The sequence below is a fragment of the Rhinopithecus roxellana genome, chromosome 4 (assembly GCF_007565055.1).
Source record: "Rhinopithecus roxellana isolate Shanxi Qingling chromosome 4, ASM756505v1, whole genome shotgun sequence".
NCBI classification, from domain to species: domain Eukaryota; kingdom Metazoa; phylum Chordata; class Mammalia; order Primates; family Cercopithecidae; genus Rhinopithecus; species Rhinopithecus roxellana.
Window position 1 is genome coordinate 25,983,074 of NC_044552.1, and position 26,141 is coordinate 26,009,214.

Below are 26,141 nucleotides of genomic sequence, written 5' to 3' on the forward strand. Positions count from 1 at the left end.
AAGGAAAGAGAGAGAGAGTAAGAGAGAGAGAGAGAGAGAAAGAGAGAGAGAGAGAGCTGAGGGAACATCTATAGGCAACCCTAGAGAGTAGATATTAAAAGAGAACATTGAGTGTTGGGGCATGAGGATTAGGGATAGCCATGGTACATTGAAATTAGTGGTACTGGTGTGTTCCCTCAAAAAAGTAGACAGGACATTGCTGTCTTCTCATAACTATCACATTTCAAAACCTGAATTTGATATCCAGCTCCTTCCTCAGCTAGGTGAACTTGAGTAAGTCTCAATCTTTTGAGCATAAATTTCATCTTCTTAAATGGCGATAAGCTTTTTATTTTACCTCTTACACTGAATGGCTTTCAAAGTGTATTTTCACATATACTATTCCATTTCATATTCATTTTATCCACATTTTAAAAATCCAGAAAATTGTTTCGGAGAGGTTCCTTAACCTTTCTAATATGTTGGGGGTAAACAGAAGATAGAAATGAATTCTTCTGATGGTCTTAAGAAGGAGAATTATTTACCTTTTCTGAGAAAAGTGCATAATTTTCTTGAGAGAGAGAGAGAGAGAGAGAGAGAGAGAGAGAGAGAGGAGTGATAAGCATTTGGATATTATAACAATGAAAGATATACAGACTCAACAAATCATGCTCAAAGAAAGCTGAATTGATTCACTCTCTAAAGAGTGTATTCCTTCATTAACGCTCTAGTAGTTCCTAATCTATTTACCTCTACCATCCTCACAGTCCAGAAGTCTAGCACCTAGAAAAAAAGGGAGAGCACATGATTTTTCTTCTTGATTATGAGGCTTTATTTAAGACTCTGAGAACTAATGTAAACATGAACTCCTAATGGTGAATAATGATGTGAATTAATTTACTTTGCAGGAACTAGGAATTGTGCATAAGTTGCATGAACTGATGATGATAAGTGACTGTGCCAATCATCAGTTTTATAATATTAGCCAAGCTAAATGATAGTCAGAAGGAATTTCAAAGTTTCTTTTACCTCTTGATATTTCAGCAGCTAGTCTCCTATTTTTTGCCTTATGCCAATCCTGTGCTATCTTTCTTAGCAACTTTGGCATCTCTCCAGACCTTTCCATGGAAAGTCTTCTTCACATCCTGAAGTTGGTACTCTTCTCAATCATAATTACCTTAACTGTGTTCACTCTTGTTATTCTAGGGTACATTAGATTTTTCTGTCCAGCCACCTTACTAAGACCCTCTTCACGAATAGATTTAGGCTTTTTACTGAACCATCTGCTTCAGTGCCTGAGGAGTTTGCTATTTCCATGGGTTAGTATCTCTATTGTTGCTCTCAGACCACAGGAAACATCTGAAGAGGGCCTCAGAATTATGTGGGCCTACCCAGTATTAATTAATTCTCCCCAACTCCAGTTTAGCATTCAGTACTGCTCAGAAACCTCTGGTAGATTTCTCCCAGTCACTTAGAAGCAGTTCAGTTCATGCAATGGTGCACTATGCAAGGTTCTGGAAACACAACTGTAAACAAGACAGATTTCATTCTTGACTTGTGAAAATTCTATAAATACTTACTGTATTTCTTTTTCTCATAAGTACTTACTTTGTTCTGAACTGTATCTGGAGACATACATTTCTGTGGAAGAATTAGGCAAAATGTTTTTATTAGTTGCTTGTGAGAAGTGTTCTTCCTCTGATCCAACTCTCGTTACTCTAAGCTATGCTTCTTGTCTCCCAAGGTGGTCCTCCTGATATAATGCATTATTGTTCTCACCCATTTTCCACATCTCCCATCAGCCCTGTTTTTATCTGTCTTTTCACAATACTTATGCTTTGAGGGCTCACAGGCATTGAGGGTGGGAAATGGAGGGAATATAGCTAATTAGAAAGTTGTGGGAGAGAAATAGAAAAATCCAGGAAAGAGGGACCTTGTGGCATAGAAATAGGTCTTAGCTTTTATGAGCTCCATCTCTGTTTCATTGACAAGTACTACTCTGTATTTGTCTCTTCTTATCATCTCCCCAAATTAAGTCACTAAAAGTCTCCAATTCTTATTATATAATACTAGATATTGGTGTTTACCAACTTACTGTCTTCTCACTTTTATTTATTTATTCATTTTTTAAACTCAGGTAATTTCCCTTGGAGCTCAGGTAATTTTCTTTTAAAGTATTCTTATTACTTTTGCTAAACTCTATCTGTGATTTCTTTTCTTTTTTTTTTTTGAGATGGAGTCTTGCCCTGTCACCCAGGCTGGAGTGCAGTGGTGTGATCTCAGCTCACTGCAACCTCCGCCTCCTGGGTTCAAACAATTCTCCTGCCTCAGTCTCCCAAGCAGCTGGGATTACAGTTGCCTCCCACCACGCCCAGCTGATTTTTGTATTTTTAGTAGTGATGGGATATCACCATGTTGGTCAGGCTGGTCTCGAACTCCTGACCTTGTGATCCACCCGCCTCAGCCTCCCAGAGTGCTGGGATTACAGGCCTGAGCCACCGCACCCAGCCTATCTGTGATTTTTTGTTTGACATTATTGATAATGTAAACTTTGGGAGTTAAAAGTGCAGGGAGAATCACTACTAGGTCAGAGATTCTTTGACTCAAGTATTGAAACAGATTCCCAGAATATTGGCAAAGTCTCTAGCTGTTTGATAAGTAGAGATGAACTCAGACTGAATCTTGGCATCCCTTCCTCTGTGGTTTTCACAAGAAATCTTTGTTTTGACTCATGATTACTCACCACTTTGCTTATGTCGTGCCCATCTTGTTAACAAAATAGCCAGGATGGCAAGTCCCAGGAGAGTCAGGATGACAGCCAAAGTTATTTCTGAAAACAAAAACTCACCGGTAAACATGCTTATTTAGACCAGGAAATTACCAGAAACAACTTCTGATCACCTCTTACTATCCACCAGATAGACTTTTTTTTCTTTCCCCTTTCTGCTGCTTCAACTCCTTTATTCATTTATTTGCCTCATATTGCTGTCCTCACATTCCCGCCCCTGCCCATTTTTAGCTCTTACATTGATTCTTTGGTCATATACTAAGAACCTCAGATGCTGTGTACCCTTGGTTTAGAGTCAACAATCTGACAAATTTCCTCCTCAATTGAACCCTTTACTCCCCAGGCAGGAAGAATGTTAAAGGGAATCAGTGGTCTAAGAAGCTATCCACTGGGGAAAATATTAGAACTTCTATTTTCTGTGTAACTTTAACTCATACCTTTAAAGTTGCAAGATTTTCTGTATATATATAGCTAGATATGTGTGCATATATATAGCTATATATGTGTGTATATATATAGCTAGATATGTATATATGTGTATATATAGCTATATATACATATAGCTATGAATTCATAACATTTATAAATATACTTGCATAGGAAATGTATACTCAAAACATTTTTATGAGTGAGTGATCAAAAACTTTCAGCACCCTGACTAAAGGATGCTGACTGAAAATGGTTTTATTAATGAAAGCCACAGCAAAGGACAGAAATTTCTTATCACAGAAAAACCTTTCAGTCATCACTCGCCAACCTCCTCATGATAAGATGGATATTTGCGAGGTCTGTTATTGTGGTTGGTAGGATAAAACATGCAGGGATTGCTTAACTTGTGTTTGTTTTTGTGTCATTGATTTGCATTCAATTGATATAAGATAGAGTCTTGCAGTTGTAAGAAAGAAAAATCTTAGTATCATATGGTTATAAAGGGCAGTGGCTATGAAGGATCTGGGGGGAGACAAAAAGAAGAGAGACAGAGAAAGAGAGAGAGAGAGAGAGGAAGGAAAGAAGAAAAAACCAACCATAAATCTCCCTGTGAAAGTAAAAACTCTGAAGAATATTGAACTCTGAAAGACTAAGAAAGTAGATTATACCCACATTAAGACTACTTCAAACAAACAATAGGTGAATCCATCTCAAGATGTAATAACACACCTCCATCAGGGCAGATTAGGCATTTCTCTACTGAGTCTTCTAGGTATTTGGTCCTGTGAGAAAATTCTCCTGCCAAATCAACTTTTGGAGATTTTCTTCTAATGTACCACTAAAATGAACAGCAAGTAATCAATATGGCCTCTATTATGTGAACTTTTTTTTTTTTCTAGTTTTAAATAACTCATCGGGGAGGGAAGGATAACTAGGTGGTGTACTCAGTACTACTGTATACTCCCTTTCTTCCTTTAGTGTCTGAAATGCCCCGTCTATAGGGCAGTTAGAAGATGGTCCCCCCCATTAATAGTGAAAATGAGAGGAAATCATTATTTCTGAGTTGAGGTAGATTATAGAGTGACCATATACAGGAAGTGAGATAATGGGCTAAGGAATTTTCCTAGTGCTATGGAGGATGGTTATTTTCTTTGTTCAGTTTAAACTCTAGAAACCAAAGGAGAAACCAGCATGATCAGCCTACAGCTTAGTTAACTGTGGGTTGTTTCCCCCAGGCTTCCAGAGGAATCAATAAGACTGAAAGAAAAAATATTGAATTTGAAAAGGAAGCAGGCAAGGAAGATAAAGCAGTCGTGTTAAAGTCCCTGAGTCCCTAAGAGGAGACTCCTGAACCATTAGAGTCAAGAAAGCCTCAAACAGGGAGTTAGTCCATACCCAAGACTGTCATTTTCCATGTATTGTCTTCAGCAGATCTCACATCATTTGGATTTCTTTGTCAGAGAGAGATCAAGATAAAACGAAAAACTCAAGTTCACTGTTTCTGAGCAATATGAACTTGGGTGTCAGGGAGGCCCTTGTAGGCAGAGATGCAGAGGATCACTGAGAAATTGCGTGGAGCAGATTGATCAGACCTAAGCAAATGATGGGAGTGTGGCCTGTGAAGGTTCTGGAATCTGTGTCATAACAGAGACTTAGAACATCAGCGAGGCAGGAGAAAAGGCAGAGGAGGATCAAAAGGCTAGGAAGATTGAAGAATACTTTGGAGGACCTTGAACTTGTACAGAATACTGGAAGGGAACTCCCTCTGTGTGGGCTTTAGAATTATTTCTAGTTTTTCAGAGATTTTTAAGGCCAGAGATTCTATATCATTAATCTTTGTAACTTTTTTTTTTTTTTTTTTTGAGACAGAGTTTCACTCTTGTTGCCCAGGCGGGGGTGCAGTGGTGCCGTCTCAGCTCACTGCAACCTCTGCCTCCTGGGTTTAATAGATTCTCCTGCCTCAGCCTCCCAAGTAGCTGGGATTACAGGCATGTGTCACCACGCCCAGCTAATTTTGTATTTTTAGTAGAGATGGGGTTTCTTCCTGTTGGTCAGGCTAGTGTCGAACTCCAGACCTCAGGTGATCCACCCGCCTCAGCCTCCCAAAGTGCTGGGATTACAGGTGTGAGCCACTCCCCCCGGCCTAATCTTTGTAACTCTTGAGGCAGAGAACCTTCCACAAAATAGTCACTTTATAAATGTTTGATAATTAAAAATGAGAAGAATGTCTATATTTAAAAAGAGGCAGACTAGATAAAGAAAAAGTGGTACATATACACCATGGAATACTACACAACCATAAAAAAGAATGAGATCATGTCCTCTGCAGCAACATGGATGGAGCTGGAGACCACTATTCTAAGCAAACTAAAGCAGGAACAGAAGATCAAATACCATATGTTCTCACTTATAAGTGGGAGCTAAACAACAAGAACACATGGGCACTAAGAGGGGAACAGACACTGGGGCCCACTTGAGGATGGAGGCTAGGAGGAGGGAGAAAAAATATCTCTCAGGTACTATGCTTATTACCCAGGTGACTAAAGAATCTGTACACCAAAGCTCCACAACACACAATTTACCCATATAACAAACAATTACATGTACCCTTAGAACTAAAAGTTAAAAAAAGAGCCTTGAAACAAATGAAGGTGAACAAAAGAAGCCAAATTGTTGGAGTTAGATAGCAAGAAGAAATCCAGTCCAGAGGTCTGTGGTGCTAGGAAGAGTGAGCCAGTAAATGGGATGTCATAAGCCACTGTGGAGAACAAGGAGAGTAATAAACACCTTATATATATACTCATATCTATTGACTACAAAGTTCTATAGTGAGTACCTTATAAGCACAAACTTGTTTAATCTCTAATAAACTGTACAATGAAATTCTTTGAGATGGAGAGAGACACTAGAAGTTACCCAGCCAACAAATGGCAGTTTCTGACTCCAAAGCCCACACTGTATTCACAAAGCCACATTTTGTTTCAGTCTTATATGCATCCTGTGGTGGTGATTTCTAGGTTAAGAAGTCAGTCACTTGAAGAGGAAAGTGATGCCTTCTAGTTTTAGGTTGCTCCACTCAAAAATTTTGAGATTATTTTTCCATAAGTGTTTTCTGCATACTTATGGAACCCATCAAACATACAAATATATGAATTATGGAAGTACCAGAAGAAGAGAAAGAGGAAGGGGCAGTAAGCTTAATCAATGGAATATTATCTGAAAATTTTCCAAATCTTGAGAGGGATATGGACATCCAGATTGAAGACGATCAAAGCACCCCAAGCAAGTTCAATTCAAAAAAGACATACTCCAAGATACACTATAATCAAATTGTCAAAGGGCAAACGCAAAGAGAGAATTCTGAAAGAAACCTCACATATAAGAGATCTCCAATAAGTCCATTACCAGAGTTCTCAGCGGAAACCTTGCAAGTCAGGAGGGAGTGGGGTTACAGATTTCAAGTACTAAAAGAAAAAGAAATACCAACCATGAATACTATACTTGACAAAGCTGTCTATGACACGTGAAGGAGAGGTAAAGACATGTGAGGACAAAAGTTGAGGGATTTCATCACCATGAGACCAGCTTTGCCAGAAATGCTGAAGGGAGTTCTTGGAGTTGAAACAAAAGGACAATAAGTAACAACATAAAAATAGAAAAAGTGAGGCCGAGGCGGGTGGATCATGAGGTCAGGAGATCGAGACCATCCTGGCTAACATGGTGAAACCCCGTCTCTACTAAAAATAGAAAAAAATTAGCCGGGCCTGTAGTCCCAGCTACTTGGGAGGCTGAGGCAGGAGAATGGTGTGAACCTGGGAGGCGGAGCTTGCAGTGAGCCGAGATCTTACCAATGCACTCCAGCCTGGGCGACAGAGTGAGACTACGTCTCAAAAAAAAAAAAAAAAAAAAAAAAGAAAAAAGAAAAAATATAAAACCCAATGGTAGATGTACATATATAACCACATTCAGAATATTCTAATATTGTAAAGGTGGTGTATAATCACTCTTACAAAAGTTAAAAAAAGAATGTATTTAAAATAACTATGGCTATAGTAATTCGTTTGCAGATACATCATATAAAGATATCAATATCATAAACCGTATATGTGTGTGAGAAGCAAAAGTGTAGAGTCTTTGTACTGTATTGTAATTAAGGCGTTGTAGCTTAAATTAGGGTATTATAACTATAAAATAATTTTTGTAAGCCTCATGGTAACCACAAAGGAAACATTTCCAGCAGATGCACAAAAGATAAAGAAATGAAAGCAAACCACTAACAAATACTACTAATTACAAAGGAAGACACACGATTATAAGAAAGGAACAAAAGAACTACAAAACAGTAAAAAACTTAACAATATGTCAATAAGTTCTTATATATAAATAGTTACTTTAAGTATAAATAGATTTAATTCTCCAATTAAAAGACACAGAGTGGCTGAATGATTTTGAAAAAAAGAAAAAACAAGATCCAACAATATGTTGTCTACAGTGGACCCACTTGAGCCTTCAGGACACACATAGACTTGAGAGTGAAGGAATGGAAAAGATATTCCATGAAAAGTATAACTAAAAGAGAGCAAATGTGGCTATATTTATGTCAGGAAAAAATAGATTTTTAAAAACTATAAAAAGAGAAAAAGAAGGTCATCATATAAGGATAAGGGGGTGAGCTAATAAAGAGCAAATATTAATTGTAAATATATATGTACACAACATCAGAATACCTAAAGATATAAAGTAAATATTAATAAATCAAAAAAGTGAGATAGATTGCAATATGATAATATTGGTGGACTTCACTTCTCCATTTTCAACAATGTAGAGATCATCCAGACATAAAATAAGTAAGGAAACCCTCGATTTGACATACATTAGACCAAGTGAACCTTAGACATATACAGAGCATTTCATCCAATAGCTGCATTGTTCTCAAAGCACATGAAACATTCTCTATGATAAATAATATGTTAGGCCACAACACAAGTCTTTAACAAATTTAAGAAGATTGAAATTATATCAAATATTTTTCTGAACATAATGGAATGAAACTGAAAATGACAGAAGGAATTTTGGAAAAATCACAAATATGTGAAAATTAAATAAGATGCTCTGAATAATGAATGGGTCAAAATGAAATTAAAAGAGAAATAAAAATCATTTTGAGCCAAATGAAAATGGAAACACTGCATACCAAAAATTATGGAGTGCAGTAAAAGCAGCTCTAAAGGAGAAGTTTATAGCAGAAGCCACCTACATCCAAAAAAGAGAAAGATCTGAAATAAATAACCTAACATTACACCTCAAGGAACTAGAAAAAGAAGAACAGGCCAGGCGTGGTGACTTAAGCCTATAATCTCAGCACTTTGGGAGGCCGAGGTGGGCAGATCACGTGGTCAGCAGTTTGAGACCAGCCTGACCAACATGGTGAAACCCCGTTTCCACTAAAAATGGAAAAATTGCCAGGCATGGTGATGTGCGCCTGTAATCCCAGCTACTTGGGAGGCTGAGGCAGAAGAATTGCTTGAACCTGGGAGGTGGAGGTTGCAGTGAGCCGACACAGTGCCACTGTACTCCAGCCTGGGCGACAGAGTGTGACTGTGTCTCAAAAAAAAAAAAAAAAAAAAGAAAAGAACAAACTAAGTCCAAAGTCATCCTTGGTTATGTTTATTCATAAATGTTTTATTATTTTGGTGGTAGTGTAAATGCAACATTTTCCTTATTTCACTTTTACGTTCATTTTTCAATGCTAGTGTGTAGAAATGTACCTAACTTTTGTGTCTTGATCTTATATTCTGCAACTTTGTTAAACTTATTAGCTTTAAGTGTGTGTGCATGTATATCTGTGTGTGCGTGCGTGTAGGATTTTCTATATTTAACATGATATCATCTGCAGATAGAAATAGTTGTACTTCCTAGATGGAGGTATTTTATTAATTTTGTTGCCTAATTTTTCTGAGAATAACCTCCAGTAAAATGTTGACTATAAGTGATGAGAATTAACACTTTTTTTTTTTTTTTTTTGAGGTGGAGTCTTGCTCTTGTCACCCAGGCTGGAGTGCAATGGCGAGATCTCGGCTCACTGCAACTTCTGCTTCCCAGGTTCAAGTGATTTTCTGGCCTCAGCCTCCCTAGTAGCTGGGATTACAGGCACACACTCGGTTAATTTTTGTATTTTTAGTGGAGACAGGGTTTCACATGTTGGCCAGGCTGGCCTAGAACACCTGACCTCAGGTGATCCTCCCACCTCAGCCTCCCAAAGTGCTGAAATTATAGGCGTGAGCCACTGTGCCCGGCTGAGAATTAACATGTTTTTTGTTTCTAAACTTAGAAAGATTTAAGACTTTCAATATTAAATACAATATTAAATTCACAGATTGAGTATGCATTCTCCCATTCCTAATGTGTTCATTGTTTTGCAAAACAGGAAAAAAATGTTGGATTTTGTCAGATATTTCTCACATCAATTGAGATAATTGGTATGTATTTTTCATATATATATATATATATATATATATATTTTTTTTTTTTTTTTTTTTTGAGACGAAGTCTTGCTCTGTCACCCAGGCTGGAGTGCTGTGGCCGGATCTCAGCTCACTGCAAGCTCCGCTTCCCGGGTTCATGCCATTCTCCTGCCTCAGCCTCCCGAGTAGCTGGGACTACAGGCGCCCGCCACCTCACCCGGCTAGTTTTTTGTAGCTTTTAGTAGAGACGGGGTTTCACCGTGTTAGCCAGGATGGTCTCGATCTCCTGACCTCGTGATCCGCCCGTCTCGGCCTCCCAAAGTGCTGGGATTACAGGTGTAAGCCACTGCGCCTGGCCTCAAGTGCTTTTAATGTCTCATTTAATCCTAAAGCCTGTGCTGGCTCTGAGATGTAGTTACTGCTGCTATTCTCATTAAAAAGATGAAAGAACTAAGGCATGAGGTGCTCAAGTAACTTTCCAAAGGTGACTCAGCTAGGAGTGGAGGAGCTCCTCAAAAGTGAGGAGTTCCTTTTTGCATACAGTTGCCTTGGCCCCAGACTTACACTCTTAGATGTTGTTCTAGACCTGTGGACCCAGACTAGCTCACTGGAACATTAGACTATACAGTGAAGGGAGAAGGGAATCCTACCTGACTGCTTCATTGTCAGCAGGATGAACAGGAAGGAGGCGACTGCACCAGACTGACTGTACCCTGGAAAATCCACCATCCTCCCTGGATCAAAGACAAGGAAACCCTGTGCCTAAGTGAGGCTGTGACACACCCAGCATGGTCCATGGCTTCCATTGGTTATGCAGTCTTACCAGAGAATCCACATCAACCCCTGCACAGTCAGTGAAACGGGTTTGGCTTCATTTCTCTGCAATTATTGGTCACATTCAACCCTTTACCTAAAGTGTTATATTGTGAGACAATGTAGCAAATGTAAGAAGGTCTTGTTTGCTCATTTCTGCTTGCTAGCATACTTTCACAAAGCCCCTGATTCTGTGATGACCTGCAGCTCTCCAGAAAGATGCTTCAAAGACAAAACAAGATTGAGCACATGGCCTCCCATCTCTCTTGCCTGAGTCATTATACTCTTTAAAAGATAAGCAATTGGCCGGGCGCGGTGGCTCAAGCCTGTAATCCCAGCACTTTGGGAGGCCGAGACGGGCGGATCACGAGGTCAGGAGATCGAGACCATCCTGGCTAACACGGTGAAACCCCGTCTCTACTAAAAATACAAAAAACTAGCCGGGCGAGGTGGCGGCCCCTGTAGTCCCAGCTACTCGGGAGGCTGAGGCAGGAGAATGGCATGAACCCGGGAGGCGGAGCTTGCAGTGAGCTGAGATCTGGCCACTGCACTCCAGCCTGGGTGACAGAGCGAGACTCCGTCTCAAAAAAAAAAAAAAAAAAAGATAAGCAATCATAGTCCTTGCCTTTTCCTACACATAAGATACCGTCTGATTGAAGGATACCTCTGTAACCTATAACCAGATCTGCTCGTACACCCAAAAGTTGATGAAATTTGGCTTCAATGTGGCTTCTGAGCTAGTTTGATGTGGTAATTAATACGTAACCTCCTGACATTGAAAAGGATATGAATTTGTTTCTGAATCATAAAGTTTTACTGATTGTTTTGTGCATGAAATATTTTAGCCTATATATCGTCACCTGTGTCCAATGATTGTAACCTCTGTATTGTACCCTCCAATGAAAAAAGACAACTCCAATATGAAGAGCCCCTTTCTTTCTGCCTGAACTTCCTTACAAAAACCCTCCAACTTGTAACAGACTTTGGACCACCCTCAACTTCTCTGGTGTGTCTTCCCACATCAATCCTGACGTTTGGCTTCCAACAAATCTTTATGAAATTATTCCTGCCTCAACAACCCTAATTTCATGAGACAATATTTTAAGCAATTTTTTAGGGATGAGGAAGTCTTGTGACTGAAATGAAAAAACACTTGAGGTAAAGGAACAATAATATTTAAAAAACCCCAAACCAAACCAAAGCAAACAAAACTCCTTAGGTTCGTCTGTTGTGAGCTTGCAAAACGTATAGAGCAAGATTCAAAAATTTTTCCTGTCCTCCTCCCAACTCCTCCTTCAAAGGCTTTCTTTACCATAGTTTTCTACACGTGGAGGGAATAGCAGGAAGGCTGTCTGTCTCCACACTGCAGCCAGAAAGCCAACATTCAGTGCTAGCACTCAGAGAACCCAGGGGCACAGAGACGCCGTGGAAAGTGAAAGAAAGAGTAGCAGAAAGATAGTAGGGAAAATATCTGTAAGTGGCCTTTTAGAATAGACTTAAAAACACAGGAATGAATTAAAAAAAAAAAAAAAAAAAGCCCAACTGGCAGAAATTGGCAAACCCAACAACCCCACTGTACCAGCATAACAAAAATACTTCTACACAGCTAAAAAGTTTAAAACTTACCAGGACAAGGATAGAAGGCTAGTTTTACCATTGAAAAATACAAACTTCAGAGTGAAAGAAGTCTAAGACTTATTATGTGTGATGTGTCAAGTATTTCTTTGAAAGAAAACTTGCTTCACAGAAAGTAGAGAAAGTAGCTCAGAGGCAGTGTCGAGTCAATTACAGCTTCCCCCTTTCCCAGAAACTAGTGCTAGTAACATTTTATGGGACGGGGAAAAATCAGCCTTCTGAAATGGAGATTAACAATCAAATGAGTCAGGAGATTGTTGTTACTCAAATATTGCCCACTTGCTTTATAAAAAATATGTACTTTCATATAAGATATCTCTAAGGAAACTTATATGAGCCCATTCACAATCCCTAGATCTACAAGGGCAGTATGATATTTATGTGAAAACGGGGTTGGGTGTTACAGGACAGTGCAGACCATGAGCACCTTGCCACCTGAAACTTATCAGTCCCCTTCCCTTAGACTGAAGGGTGTTGCTGATGCCTCCTTGACTCCTCTTGTGAAAAGCAGGAACTTTTTTTCCCAGCAAGTAAGAGCAAAGAAAGCCCCACAACATCCATGCCTAACATGATTTCTCAGCCGCGTGAACTAAAACGAACCCACACTTACTGCAGACCACTTTAGAGGCTTGTGTTCCTGTAGGTCTTTTATATCAAAGTGGTGGGAGGGAAAATCTACAAGTGAACTCTCAAAAAAATTGCTGAAATCGATGAAGCTTTCGAAGAATGTTGGGAGAATCCATCCTAACCTTCTCTAGTGCTCAGATAGATTGGTGAGAGAATATATCAGGGAGAATAACCACCTTGGACGAGGGTTCTTAATGGGGAAACAGGTGGTTTTTGCCCTTAGAGGACATTTGGAAAAGTCTGGGGACATTTTCAGTTGTCACAACTAGGGGGAGGGGACATATATTGGGTGGAAACCAGGGATGCTGCTGAATATTCTGTGAGGCAGGTGGCAGCCCCCACAGCAAAGAATCCTCCAGCCCAGAAGGCCGCTGGTGCCGAGGAAAAGCCCTGCACAGGGCTTGCTGTCAGGATGCTGACAAGCTTTGGCACATTTTTTGAAAATAGATAACTAGACTTAAATTGCAATCTTTAAGTAAAAACCTTTTAAAATGATAAACTTTTGACCCCTCCGTTTTACTATTTGGATGTAATGCAAGAATCTTCTGAAACTGCTGTTCCTATTAAATATAGTAAATTTTGGTGTCATCAAGATATATGATCTAATATGCAAATGTATCATCAAATTCTCAAAAACCCATATTTAATTTAATTTAATTTTCTGGATAAAGTATAAGTGTTAAATTGTAATAATAAGTGGTAGCTTATGTTTAGGTATTAGATGATGAACTATTCTGAATTTCAAGACCTATCCTGCACTACTAAAACTCATATCAAAGAAAATTGCAAATTACTACATATCATGGGTCATTAGAATTTTTTTCAGTAAAAGCCTCAAATGTTGCTCCTCAAAATGCCAAGTAGCCACAGTAACTCAGTGGTAAGAATAAATTAACTTAGTTCAGGAAGTTGGAAGCTTATGTATCTATGTAGGCATTAAAAACAGCTATAGTTTATCATATGTTAAAACAATACTTCTTTTTTTTTTTTTTTTTTTTTTTTTGAGACGGAGTCTCGCTCTGTCACCCGGGCTGGAGTGCAGTGGCCTGATCTCAGCTCACTGCAAGCTCCGCCTCCCGGGTTTATGCCATTCTCCTGCCTCAGCCTCCCGAAAAGCTGGGACTACAGGCGCCTGCCACCTCGCCCGGCTAGTTTTTTGTATTTTTTTTAGTAGAGACAGGGTTTCACCGTGTTAGCCAGGATGGTCTCGATCTCCTGACCTCGTGATCCGCCCGTCTCGGCCTCCCAAAGTGCTGGGATTACAGGCTTGAGCCACCGCGCCTGCCAAAACGATACATTTTTATAGAGAAAGCTAAAATGAGATTTCTAGGAGACAAAGTGAATTGGGTGTGTGTGTGTGTGTGTGTGTGACCTTGGACACCTTTCTTTACTTCCTTGAGCCTCTATTTTCTCTACTGTTTGGTGGAGACAATATCCTAATGTTTACCAAGCTGTGCCATGAGCATGTGACAGATGAGGACGTCAAGGCTCAGGGACACAAGCCCCACATCGTCCATGACAAATGAATAATGTGATCCTGGTTTTCTTGTTTTTAATCTGGCGCTTCTTCCTCACTCAGCCTGCTTCACAAGAACACTGTGAGGGTCAAATGGGCTACAGTCGCACTTTGAAGACTGCACAGGGGGATATAAATATAACATATAAGTGGGAGGCAGTGTAACAAGTGGCAGCATTTCCCTAAACGACACTGATTCTGTTGTATGTCCTACTCTCTAATCTGAGACAACGTCCCCAGCTTCCCATGGCCATCCTTCACCAGGGACTCCAAACCACTCACGTGTCTCCCTCTCTCCTTTGGGGTGAAACCCGGTGCTACTGGGTCTTCTCACTTGGCCCCAGATGTATCTTCATCCACATAGCAGGTGGTCAAAAACAGGTCAGAGCCCTGGGGTGTGCTGATCAAAGACAGAACTGTGGGAGAGCCAGAGAGTGTGGAGGTGGCTGCAGCTCTCCCAGGACTTTGGGTGAAGGAGGATTTAAGCCATCTCACCCAAGCTGAAGACAGAGCCAAATCCCGGAGGCCCTCTGAAAATGAGATTGCATTCTGAAAATCAGAATAGCACATTCACCTCCTACCAGCTATAATCCTCTCAAAAGTGAAACTCAGGGGACAAGTGGACTTTGGCTGGGTTCGGTTGTGAATTCTGCAGACATGCAGACAAAATCATGACACCGGCAATTCTCACCTTCCCCAGAAAGCCAAGGAATTTATGGGGGCCTCATCTGCAACTCCCCAGTTAGGTCCTCACGCAGACCCCACTGACCCACAGCACCTCATGCGGGTGCTGTCCACCCTTCCCTCCACCTTGCCACACATCAAAGATTCCCAACTAGTGCCAAGTCTCCACCAGAGCATGGCACTCATAGGGCTGGAGTTGGAAGCAAAACTGAATATCAAATGTGCCATCCCTCATTCCACTGATGAGAAAATAGAGGCCCAGAGAAAGGAACTGACCTCTCTAGGATCAGAGCACTGGGCCAAGGTCCTTTGTGGGCTACTTTATTGCTCTTTTTACTCAGGTACTTTATCTCCCTTTTCTGAGTAATAAAAGGTTTAATTGCTCTCAGATATTTACCAAAGAAATGTAATAAGCTTCTCAGCATAATATTTGGGCATGAAGAGTATAATGATAGGCACATTTTGTGTGTGTTTTTGTTTCTGCCAGATTTTCCTTTACATTCCCCTTAAGTCTGTGTTCCTTGAGCTAGAAGGGGTCTCAGGATTTCAAGAGTTCTCCAGAACAATTTTTAATTTAATTGCAGATTTTCATGTCAATGTAATAATAAAAGCATTTTCAGTATTATGATGTTACAAGGTTTGAGCCAATTTTTTCCTGAAGTTTCTTTCCCTCCCATTATGAGCAGCCCATAATTGGGTCCCCTGACTTATGGTTACTATTCTTAATGTAAGGGTTTCCCCCTCCATCCTTCAGTCTCGACAAAGACCCTCTCTTCACGGTAGAGGATGAGAGGTTTGGAGAGAAGAGAAACATAATTAAACATGGGTGAGGATAGGAGGGTCTCTTTACCCTGGTTCTCTCTCAATTAGAGGGGAATGTACCCCACTTCGCCTCTGGTTCCCAGAATGGCAGCGATGCCCGCAGACGTCCCTCTCAGAGTAGCAGCAAAGGAAAAGTTCCCCAAGGCAAGAAGCGGCAGACCCGGGAAGGCTCCGACAGTGGGATGAAAGTTTGCTGCCTAAAGTGCTGGCATGGAAAGTTCCAGCAAGGACATAACAGTGATCGTCACCGCTGTGGGAAGGACAGTGACGACCAGGAAACACGACGGGATAGTGACATATTATGGGAGCTGATGACGCAAATGTGAGGAGAGACTTTTACACCAGCCCTGCACCACCTCCCACCTCAGAACTTAGAAATCACAGGGTGGGTGAAGGAGAGGCTGCTATTAAACTCATTGTGTGAAAGGCACTGAATTTATCTGGAAATTACCAGATGAACTCCTCTGTCAGAAGACATAACAGTGCTTGGCATGCAAATTAAAATCCGTAATAGGAAAACATAGAAATTAATTTATATACCTCAATGTGTGAAAAGATGCCGCTCATTGCATGCATTCTGTAGTATCATCTCTATGGCACCAAATGCTGGAATTATTTGAATTTTTGTTTATGGTCAGTCACATCAGCGCCAACTCACCGCGTCAAGAAGCTCTGTTTACACTCGTGTGCGTGTTTTCTCACAACTCATCTGCATACACTTTCTCGGAGGTCTGCCTGTGCTGAGATAAGAACTGTGTCCTAAATTATGCTACATATTATGGGAGGCCATTTTGTGCCGGAAGAGGTTGGTGTGTGGGAGAGAAGAAAAAGAGTCACAATCTCTGCCATTCTGACTAGAGTCCACCTGCAGGAGAAGCGGGAAAAGAAGGCACAAGCTGCTAGAACTGGGGAGAGGGAAAAACAAGCACCCGGCGAGGGCAGAACAGGAGAGGGGAGTCATGGATCGGCCTGGCCACCAGAGGGCAGCAGAGACGGGCTCACTGTCGGCTTCACGGATTCACTTACAGACCCTTCCTTCTTCAAATGCGGCGGTCACCTGTGACCCACATTCATAACTCCCTCAGCCCCTAGACGACAAAAGAAGCCCTGAGTTTAGGCTGACTGATATTTTCATTCTAGCTTTGCTATACATTTGGGCAAGCTTTACTTTGGACAAGTCTGTTCTTTTCAGGGATCTCAATTTTCTTAGTTTTTACACAGGGATAGTATGTGGATGGCTCACATTAAAGTTCCGTTGTAAGGATAGAGTAAAAATATAATCATGATACAAAATCCCTATATAGCTATAAGGTGTCATTACTGGGAGTAGAAGGCCTTGGAAAGAAGGTGGATAGAAAAATAGAGGAGGTTAGAACTGAAGATAAGAAAACAAGATCAATCCAAGCAATGTCAGGAGTGTTGCTATGAATATGGAGAAGTTCGGGTGACGTATTCAGCTGTTTCTTGGGGACCTGGTTGAAAGATGTTTTGAGAGCTCTCAGATCAACTCATCAGAAAGATGATGACTTTGTGGAGTCCCCCAGCAGTGAGACTTATACAGGTATCGTTTCCTCAGGAAAAGGAAAGAAAAAGCAGCAGCTCTCATCTCCTGGAGGCACAGTGGCTTGTCCTCCACAGTCCCCTCGGTTTGCTGCCTGACTGGAGGAGAGAGAGCACCTGCAGAAGCCCTACGACTCCTCCCCTAGATGTGAGTGGGGGCCTGGGATTCCCGAGGCCAGTGAGGGGAGGCTGGTGCTCACGGGACGCAGGCCTTTCCTCACAGCATGACCACGGTTCAATCTGCACATCTGGTCATTTTTCTTGATTGGCAAAAAAAGAAGCAAAGAAGGAAAGAAGAAAGGGAGGAAGGGAGGGAGTGGGGAGGGAGGAAGAAGGGAGGGAAAAGAAAGGAAAAGAAAAAAGAAGAAAGAAAAAGAAAAAAGAAGAAGGGAGGAAGGGCAGGCAGTAGAACTTCTGAATAGTAAAATGCCCAAACATTTAGGGATGGAGGACTGAGGTATTCTTAGTTCTGGCTGACCTATAGTCTAAGTTGAGCTCTTTACATACATGGCTGTCATATACTTTACAAAAAGTGTCTGACAAACCAGTTCCTCTAAAACTGTTAATTTTAAAAAATTTAGGTCAGGTGTGATGGCTCATACCTGTAATCTCAGCACTTTGGGAGGCCGAGGCATGTGGATCACCTGAGGTCAGGAGTTTGAGACCAGTCTGGGCAACATGGTGAAACCCCGTTTTCACTAAAAATACAAAAATTAGCTGGGCATGGTGGTGCACACCTGTAATCCCAGCTACTCCGGAGGCTCAGGTAGGAGAATCACTTGAACCTGGGAGGCGGAGGTTTCAGTGAGCTGAGATTGCGCCATTGCACTCCAGCCTGGGTGACAGATTGAGACTCTATCTCAAAAAAATAATAAAACAAAATTTTACTTTTAAATTTACTTTTATGAAAGAGTTACAGAAGTTTAAGACAATCACAATGATCATCTATTATTTTTTGAAAATGATGAAATTACCTAAAATTGATTTTACTGAAGGTGGGAGCCTATAAGACTAAAGTTCCCAGGAAGAGATGTAAGCTTCGGTGAAGCCCACCTCAGTTGACTCCTAAACTAACGCAGATGCCCCCTTGGGGAACTGCGGGGAGACGGTGTATAGAATGTGTTAATATCATCTCACTCCTCCCAGGACCCCAAAGAAGCTGTACTCACTGAGATATCCGGGCATGTCTCACACTGGAAATAGGGGACCCTTCCAACTATTGGGAGAAAGAAGGCTAAAGAAAAGCACACCAATCTACTAAGCCTCCTGCATTTGCAGCCATCAACCTGCCATTCATCCTGGGTTCTTTTACTTGGTCCTCTTGGTGCCTCTGACAGGATCTCCATCTCTGCCAAGTGCATTCCCATTGGGCTGTTGCAGTTCAATAACCGCCTCCAAGATTTTACCATGGCACAGTGATTTCAGAGTGGTGGGAAGGACTGAGTCCCATTCAGAAACGTCTCAAATCTTAACTGTCGATCTCTTTCTTTCTAAAATTGTGTTTTTATATTTCGTGGTAAACGCAGTTCAAAGCTGCGGATGGGGGCAGGAATAGGAAAATTGCCGCTGCTGATGATGAATATGCGTCTCTCTCTTAAAGGCCTCAACAGAATTCTGCCCCTGAACCACCCTGGGAGAATGCAGGGGAGAGGGAGGAGGAGAGAAGGAGAGACAGAGAGAGAGCTAGAGAGGAAATGAGGGAGATGGGGAGAGAGGACTGACTGCTTAATTGTCTTAAATTCGTTGTGATCACGTCGCAATACCAGGCACTCTTAAGGTAGCAAAGCAGAAAATATTATAAATTCAATTCTTAATGTCGTTTGCACTTTTGAGAGTAGAGAACGTAGGCACTAATATTATAATAATTCAGTAACTATGAAGGAATCAAGACAGTCTTCAGGGAGGATGTGGTGCAAGGGATGGAACGTAAGGAATCGTTCATACTTCATGTAGGTTTAGCATTTATTGATCACAAGCTAAATAAGGGGTGGGTTACTCACGAGTTTTCGGGAAGGTGGTGGGCAATTCCTGGACTAAGGGTTTCTCCCCTTTTTAGACTACATAGGGTAATTTTGGATGTTGCCATGGCATCTGTAAACTGTCATGGCGCGGGTGGGAGTGTCTTTTAGCATGCTAATACACTATAATTAGCTTATAATGAGCAGTGAGGACGACCAGAGGTCACTCTTGTGGTCATGCTGGTTTCGGTGGGTTTTGGCCCGTTTCTTAACTGCAACCTGTTTTATCAGCAAGGTCTTCATGACCTGTATCCTGTGCAGACCTCCTGTCTCACCCTGTGACTGAGAATAACTTAACCTCTTGGGAATGCAGCCCAGTAGCTCTCAGCCTTATTGTACCCAGCCCCTGTTCAAGATGGAGTTGCTCTGGTTCAAACACCTCTGACATTTGTGGACACACAGAAAAGGATAATTAATGAATTAGCAGGATGAAAGGAGAACTATACCCCAAAGGATAGCCTAGCCATTGAAATTGATATAAACTGGAATATGAAAATAATTGGGGGCAATTTAGTTTCATGACCATATCTAAAACATTTAACTAACTATGGTTGTATTTTAGCATAAAATTGGGCATGGGAAACTATTTTGAAAATATTCTTTATTTTTTAAATTGACCTGGCTTTTTATTCCAAACTGATATTATTTTTTTAAGACAGAGTTTTGCTCTTGTTGCTGGGGCTGGAGTGCAGTGGCGTGATCTTGGCTCACTGCAACCTCCGCCTCCTGGGTTTAAGTGTTTCTCCTGCCTCAGCCTCCCGAATAGTTGGGATTACAGGCACCCGCCACCACACCTGGCTAATTTTTTATTTTTAGTAGAGACGGGGTTTCACCATCTTGGCCAAGCTGGTCTCAAACTCCTGACCTTGTGATCCACCCGCCTCGGCCTCCCAAAGTGCTGGGATTACAGGCATGAGCCACTGCACCCAGCCTCACACTGATATTATTTTAAAAATTAGTTTAAACCAAGCAGATTTCACATAATTTCAGACTCCTTTTGGCAAAGAGTAAACATTGTAGCCTGGAAAGCTTGATTGCTTATATAAAAAACCCTAAGAGAGCTATTGAAAATGCCTAGAATGTGTGAATTTAACAACGGTAAAATACAAAAACAAGTTGTAATTCTATACACCACAGCAGAATATCACACAAAAAATATAAAATCACTTCATTATGATAGCAATAAAAACATAAAATACTTAGACAGAAATTGAACCAAAAGATGTGTGATGTGAAACTATAAAATATTGATGAGAGAAACTGATAAAATTCTAAATCTATAAAGAGATAAAATATGTTTTGATTTGGGAAGAATTAATATTTTTGAAATACCAATTCTCAACACAATCTTGATCAATATTCCCACTGGGTATTTTTTAGCAATAGACAATTGTACTATTTATATGAAAACGCAAAGGATCTACAGTAGCCAAAATGTATTTGAAAAAGAACAGAAGAAATATGCAAAGCTTGGTTTCAAGTCATGCTTCAAAGCTACAGGCAACATGTCAAGGCTAGAATGTAAGTTACAGCAACTTCAACAAAGAATTGTACTTGGTTATGGGAATGCATGAGAGCGTCTGGAATGAAGATGCATAGGAAACAAATGCAAGAGATGAGTCTTAGGCCCTCAGTCATTTGGAGGTTGGGAAGATGGAGGACTTGGCAAGGCAGGCTGAAACCTGGCTGTTATTCTTGTGTGATCAGAATCCCAGGACAGTAAGGTTTAGTAACAAGTCAAGAAAATACATCAATGATGCAGTAACTGTTAACTGTATAAAATGCTTCCGATATGGCGAATAAAATGACATCCTAGAGATGACCATTGGATTTGGCAACATTGAGCTAACACATGTCGATGACAAGGAGCTCAGTTAAAGATGTGAACTGTAGCCTGATCTGTGAAGAGTGAAAGAAGAATGGGGAGGAATGGAAATAACAGGTGCAGCCCAGTATTTTTAAGGGTTTCCTTCAGATTAGAAGTAAAAATTCATTAGCAGAGTTGGATTTAGGGAAAAGGAAATGCGGTGGCGTGTTTATATACTGATTGGAATCACTCACTAGAGAGAGGAAATTTTTTTGGTAAACTGGGTAAAGATACTTGCAACATATTAAACCATGAAAAGGATTAGTACCCAGAACATAGAAAGGCCTCCTACAAATCAATTAGTAAAGGACTATATTTATCTGAGAAAAAAATGGTAAAGGCAAGAAGAAATATAGCAACATGTATAAATGACATGTGAATGTGTGAAAAAACTTCAAACTCTTCATTTTAAGTCAGAGAAATGTAAATAAAGGCCACACTGAAAAAATAATAAAAATATCAAAACCTAGCAAGGGTGTGGGTCAATGTTTCTACCAACAGACCTCTGAAGGAAATATAAATTGTTAGGATCATTTTGGAAAACAAATCAATATAACATAGTAATGTTGAAAATATATATACATTATCATACTACATTACTACTCTTGAACATACATCAAGAACAATTATTGCAAGTTCATGACTTTATTCCTAATAGCAAAACATCAAAACAACTTAAGTATCCATTAACAACTGAATAACTTTATATATTTTAATATCAATTATAGTTTAATTCATAAACAGAAATCGCTTTTTTAGGGCTGGTAAAATGGCCTTCATCTGGATTTTCTTGTGCTTATTTGTGAATTGGCTCCCCTCTCGGTGAGCTGGTGCACTATCATTATGAGTTTTGTGCAACATTGAGTTCTTGCTTGGCAAGTTTTGTAGAATTTTTTTCCTGGGTTTTGCATGCCGGAAACATGGCTTCATTGGGCATTGGTAAATCAAATGGGGAGGAGGCAGTGTGGCAGGTACAAAGACCATAGTTATAATACTTTTAAAACATTTTTTATTTTTATTTATTTATTTATTTTTTGAGATGTAGTCTCACTCTGTCGCCCAGGCTGGAGTGCAGTGGCGCAATCTCGGCTCACTGCAAGCTCCGCCTCCTGGGTTCATGCCATTCTCCTGCCTCAGCCTCCCGAGTAGCTGGGACTACAGGCGCCCGCCACCACAACCGGCTAATTTTTTTTTTTTTTTTTTTTTTTTTGAGACGGAGTCTCGCTCTGTCGCCCAGGCTGGAGTGCAGTGGCCGGATCTCAGCTCACTGCAAGCTCCGCCTCCCGGGTTCACGCCATTCTCCTGCCTCAGCCTCCCGAGTAGCTGGGACTACAGGCGCCCGCCAGGTCGCCCGGCTAGTTTTTTGTATTTTTAGTAGAGACGGGGTTTCACCATGTTAGCCAGGATGGTCTTGATCTCCTGACCTCGTGATCCGCCCGTCTCGGCCTCCCAAAGTGCTGGGATTACAGGCTTGAGCCACCGCGCCCGGCCCGGCTAATTTTTTTTGTATTTTTTTAGTAGAGATGGGGTTTCACCGTGTTAGTCAGGATGATCTTGATCTCCTGACCTCGTGATCTGTCCGCCTCGGTCTCCCAAAGTGCTGGGATTACAGATGTGAGCCACCGCGCCCGGCCCATATTTACAATACTTTAAACCAAAAAGTATCTGAGACAGGTCTCAGTCAATTTAGAAGTTTATTTTGCTAGGGTTTAGGACGATGCCCAGAAGACAGGTCTGTGGCTTTCTCCAAAGATGATTTAGAAGGCTTCAATATTTAAAAGGGAAAAGCAGGCTGGAGGGGGAATGGGGAGGGTAAGGTCACATTGCTGAATCCACAAGATGCAAGAGAAAAGCAGCCGGTAGGGGAAGAGTCTATTGTGTATTTGTCTGGCACTCAGTAAATCGCTACTTTACATACGATAAGGTGAACATAGGGTAGCTACCTGTAGGGATATTTCATCTTTTAAATGTAGCTATCTGCTTAGGAACAAAAGGAAAGGCAGCTTCTTGCATGACTCTGCTTTCAGCTTCATGTTTTTTTCCTCTTGGCAGAGTGAATTGGAGTCCCAAGTTTTATTTTCCTTTCACAATATAAAAGTCAAGTGGATTGGCTTGTTTGGAATGGTTATAACTGTGTCAGCACTGAGGCTGCTGGAAGGTCAATAGGGCCACACTCCCATAGTAACCAGTCACTTCCTGACCACGTTCTGTGCTGACCACGCTGTGTAAGCAGCACATAAGCCACCTTAGGGAGGTCACTATCTCCCAGAAGGCCTCAATAGTCCCACAGCCCTCACTCTTTGCCCAAATAATATCAGTTTATTTGAAGTAATTCTCTGTATAACGAGTGGTGTGTAGCTGACACTATCAGAAGGCAGAGAAACAGGAAGCATTTCACCAGGACGGAGCATGCCCATACGGGGAGACTATTATCTGTGACTGCAGTGATGGCCAGAGTTTTCTCTGATTCAGATAAATAAGGGTTGGAAAATAATCCTGAGTTTGTTTATTATGGAGAAATACCTAAATGAGCAGAAGATAACGGCCAGGAAATCCAGGAATGGTTGGTAAAGCTAGGCACCTCTCCATGGTGAGTTACGCTTTTTGCTCCAGTGTTCAGTTGTGGGAAAGAGAGTTTCTGGGGTGCCAGATGAGTTGGTCTCCCCTGTGTGAGACACCCATGGAGAGCATGGGCGGCCTCTGAGGAGAAAAGTCTCCTTATTGCCTTCATGTCTTTATGCCCCGAGAGCATAACCACTCAGCGGCATTCCACAGTTGCTCAGGGAGATAACACTCCCTTGAAGCAGCAGAGTATAATCAAACAACTTGGTTCCTCCTGAAACCTGCTCCCACCCGTTTCAGTCCCAATAAGTTAATGATCTTAAGTAGTTTAGACACACCTTTGCTCAAGGAAATTCACAGAAACTGCCACTGCTATATATCTTATTGAATGACTCACGAGTTCTCCTTCATGGATTAATCCTTTTCCTCATCCCTTTCTCCCCCTCCCATCTGCCCTAAGAACAAAGAGCTTGTAAACCAAGCTCTTGTAAACCAGCTTGTAAACCCGAGAGCTCTGGAGAGTTCTGGGCTGTGAGCAAGCCTCCGACGCTCTGGTACCCTGGACCCACCTTTTAAACTCTTATTCTGTCTCTTTCTAACTCCTTTGTCTCTGCTGGACTCGGGGTACCTGCCAGGTGGTGTGGGGCTGGTTTCTCCAACATTCAGTCACATGATTGCTTTCCAGAACCAATTCCAGCTTCTACCTTCAGCTGCAGTTTCTGCTAACACAGCTACTATTTGCTACAAAACCTAAGCCTCAAGCGCTTTTCTCTAGGGCCTCTCTGCCCCCATCTTCCCTGATTGTTACTTTTTAACAGCTGCACTGCACTGCATTGTGTGACCTTACTATATTTACTCAACAGTCACTGGTTAATGAACACGTGGACTATTTCTAGTCTTTTCCAATGATGCATAATTCTGCAGTGAATAGCTCCGCATTTCCTTTGGGTAACCTTCACTGTGGCAGGACTGGGGAATAATGAAAATGAAATGGGAAGAGTGATGGCAGAGGTCTGGCAGGAAACTTTGTTCAACAAATTACTGGAGCTCCCTCCAGCTCTGGCATGCCACCTTGTGCATTGTGACTGAAATGCCAGGGGTTAGGGGCTGTTGCTCACCACAGAGAAAGCCAGTTACGAAGACAAATATTGCCAGAAAAAAAGCCTTTTTACTTGGCTGATGTCAGCTGAGGAGAATGAGAGATCAGTCTCAAATCCATCTCCCTCAACTGACTCAACTTGGGGGGTTCTATAGCAGGGAAAGAATGCAGCGATACAGGGATTAGGGGGCACAAGGAAGCGATCATGGCAGATGAGGGGTCTGGCATCTCATTGTCTGGATGTAGTAAGCTGATGAGTTTCAGTTCCCTGTCTGAGGGTCAGTTTCCTGAGGAGCGAACTCAGACAAGACAAATGTTAAGTTTCAACTTTTAAGACCAGGGAGGGTCAATTTTTATGTTTATGCAACCCCTGCCAAACATTCATTCTATGGGACAATTAGGCAGATTTCAGGGTCAGAACCAATCTTAGAACCAATTCTTTCACTGATTTATGGCCCCTAACTTTCTGCACCTTTGTTGCTCCAATTTGTCACAGACGTTCACCTTGGCATCTGCTGAGCAGGTGGGTAGTGCCGCCTTCTTCCTCAGACTTTCAAGGGTCAGGGACGCCTTCAGAATTTGAATGCTGTCCAGGGAACGGAACGAGGATCTCTTCTCAGGGACACATGACAAGGTGCCAAACCCTTCACAAAAGTTTACAGCTAGCTCAGGGCAACAGGTACCAAGAGTATAAATAATCACTGTTTCCTGCAATCTGCATATATTGAAAACATAAACCGTCCTTTCAGGTAGAAGCTAAGCAATTCATAAAGAAAAATGATAAGATTTCTTGATTCCAAAAGCAGGACTGAGAGTTAAGTGGAGTGACTTTATGTAGAAAATAAATATATGAGCCTAAAGAATGGAAAGAGTGCCTCAAGTATATTCCAATACCTGGTTTTAAATACTGATAGGCTTTTTTGTATCTTTGTGTGATGAGGGTTGGAGCAAATCTAGAGAAATATAAATGTTAAATGTCACATGGAAATTAAGCTCATTGATCATTAGACTTAATCATGAACCTAAAGGGGGCGCTACTCCCCAACTTCCTGCCACTTTGGTGAATTGCAAAATGATGGTGATAGGAACTTGGTGTGGGCTATGGTCTTGCAGTAGGAAAAACGAGGTAAGAGGAATCAAAGCAAGATGGAAAGCTGGTGAAGCCCTTAGCTGGGGAGTGTAGAAGCAGACACTTCAGTGGGCCTTTCAGTAACACTGATGACCTAGACGGTGAGATGAGAGGTCGTTTAAAATTGATAACAGAGCCAAGGTCATGCA

The 26,141-nt window shown here is 41.3% G+C and overlaps 1 protein-coding gene across 1 annotated transcript in view; it reads right to left on the bottom strand.

The window, feature by feature from the left end:
* The window catches only part of TSBP1 (testis expressed basic protein 1), an 86,464-nt gene extending 81,860 nt beyond the window's left edge, over nucleotides 1-4,604 (bottom strand). The window contains exons 1-4 of the mRNA XM_010378300.2: nucleotides 4,592-4,604; nucleotides 2,723-2,809; nucleotides 1,588-1,620; nucleotides 730-762 (exon numbers count right to left, since the gene is read on the bottom strand). Coding sequence (XP_010376602.2) covers nucleotides 730-762; nucleotides 1,588-1,620; nucleotides 2,723-2,809; nucleotides 4,592-4,604 — 166 coding nt within the window. The remainder of the gene's footprint in view (nucleotides 1-729; nucleotides 763-1,587; nucleotides 1,621-2,722; nucleotides 2,810-4,591) is intronic.
* Between the last annotated feature and the right edge of the window lie 21,537 nt (nucleotides 4,605-26,141).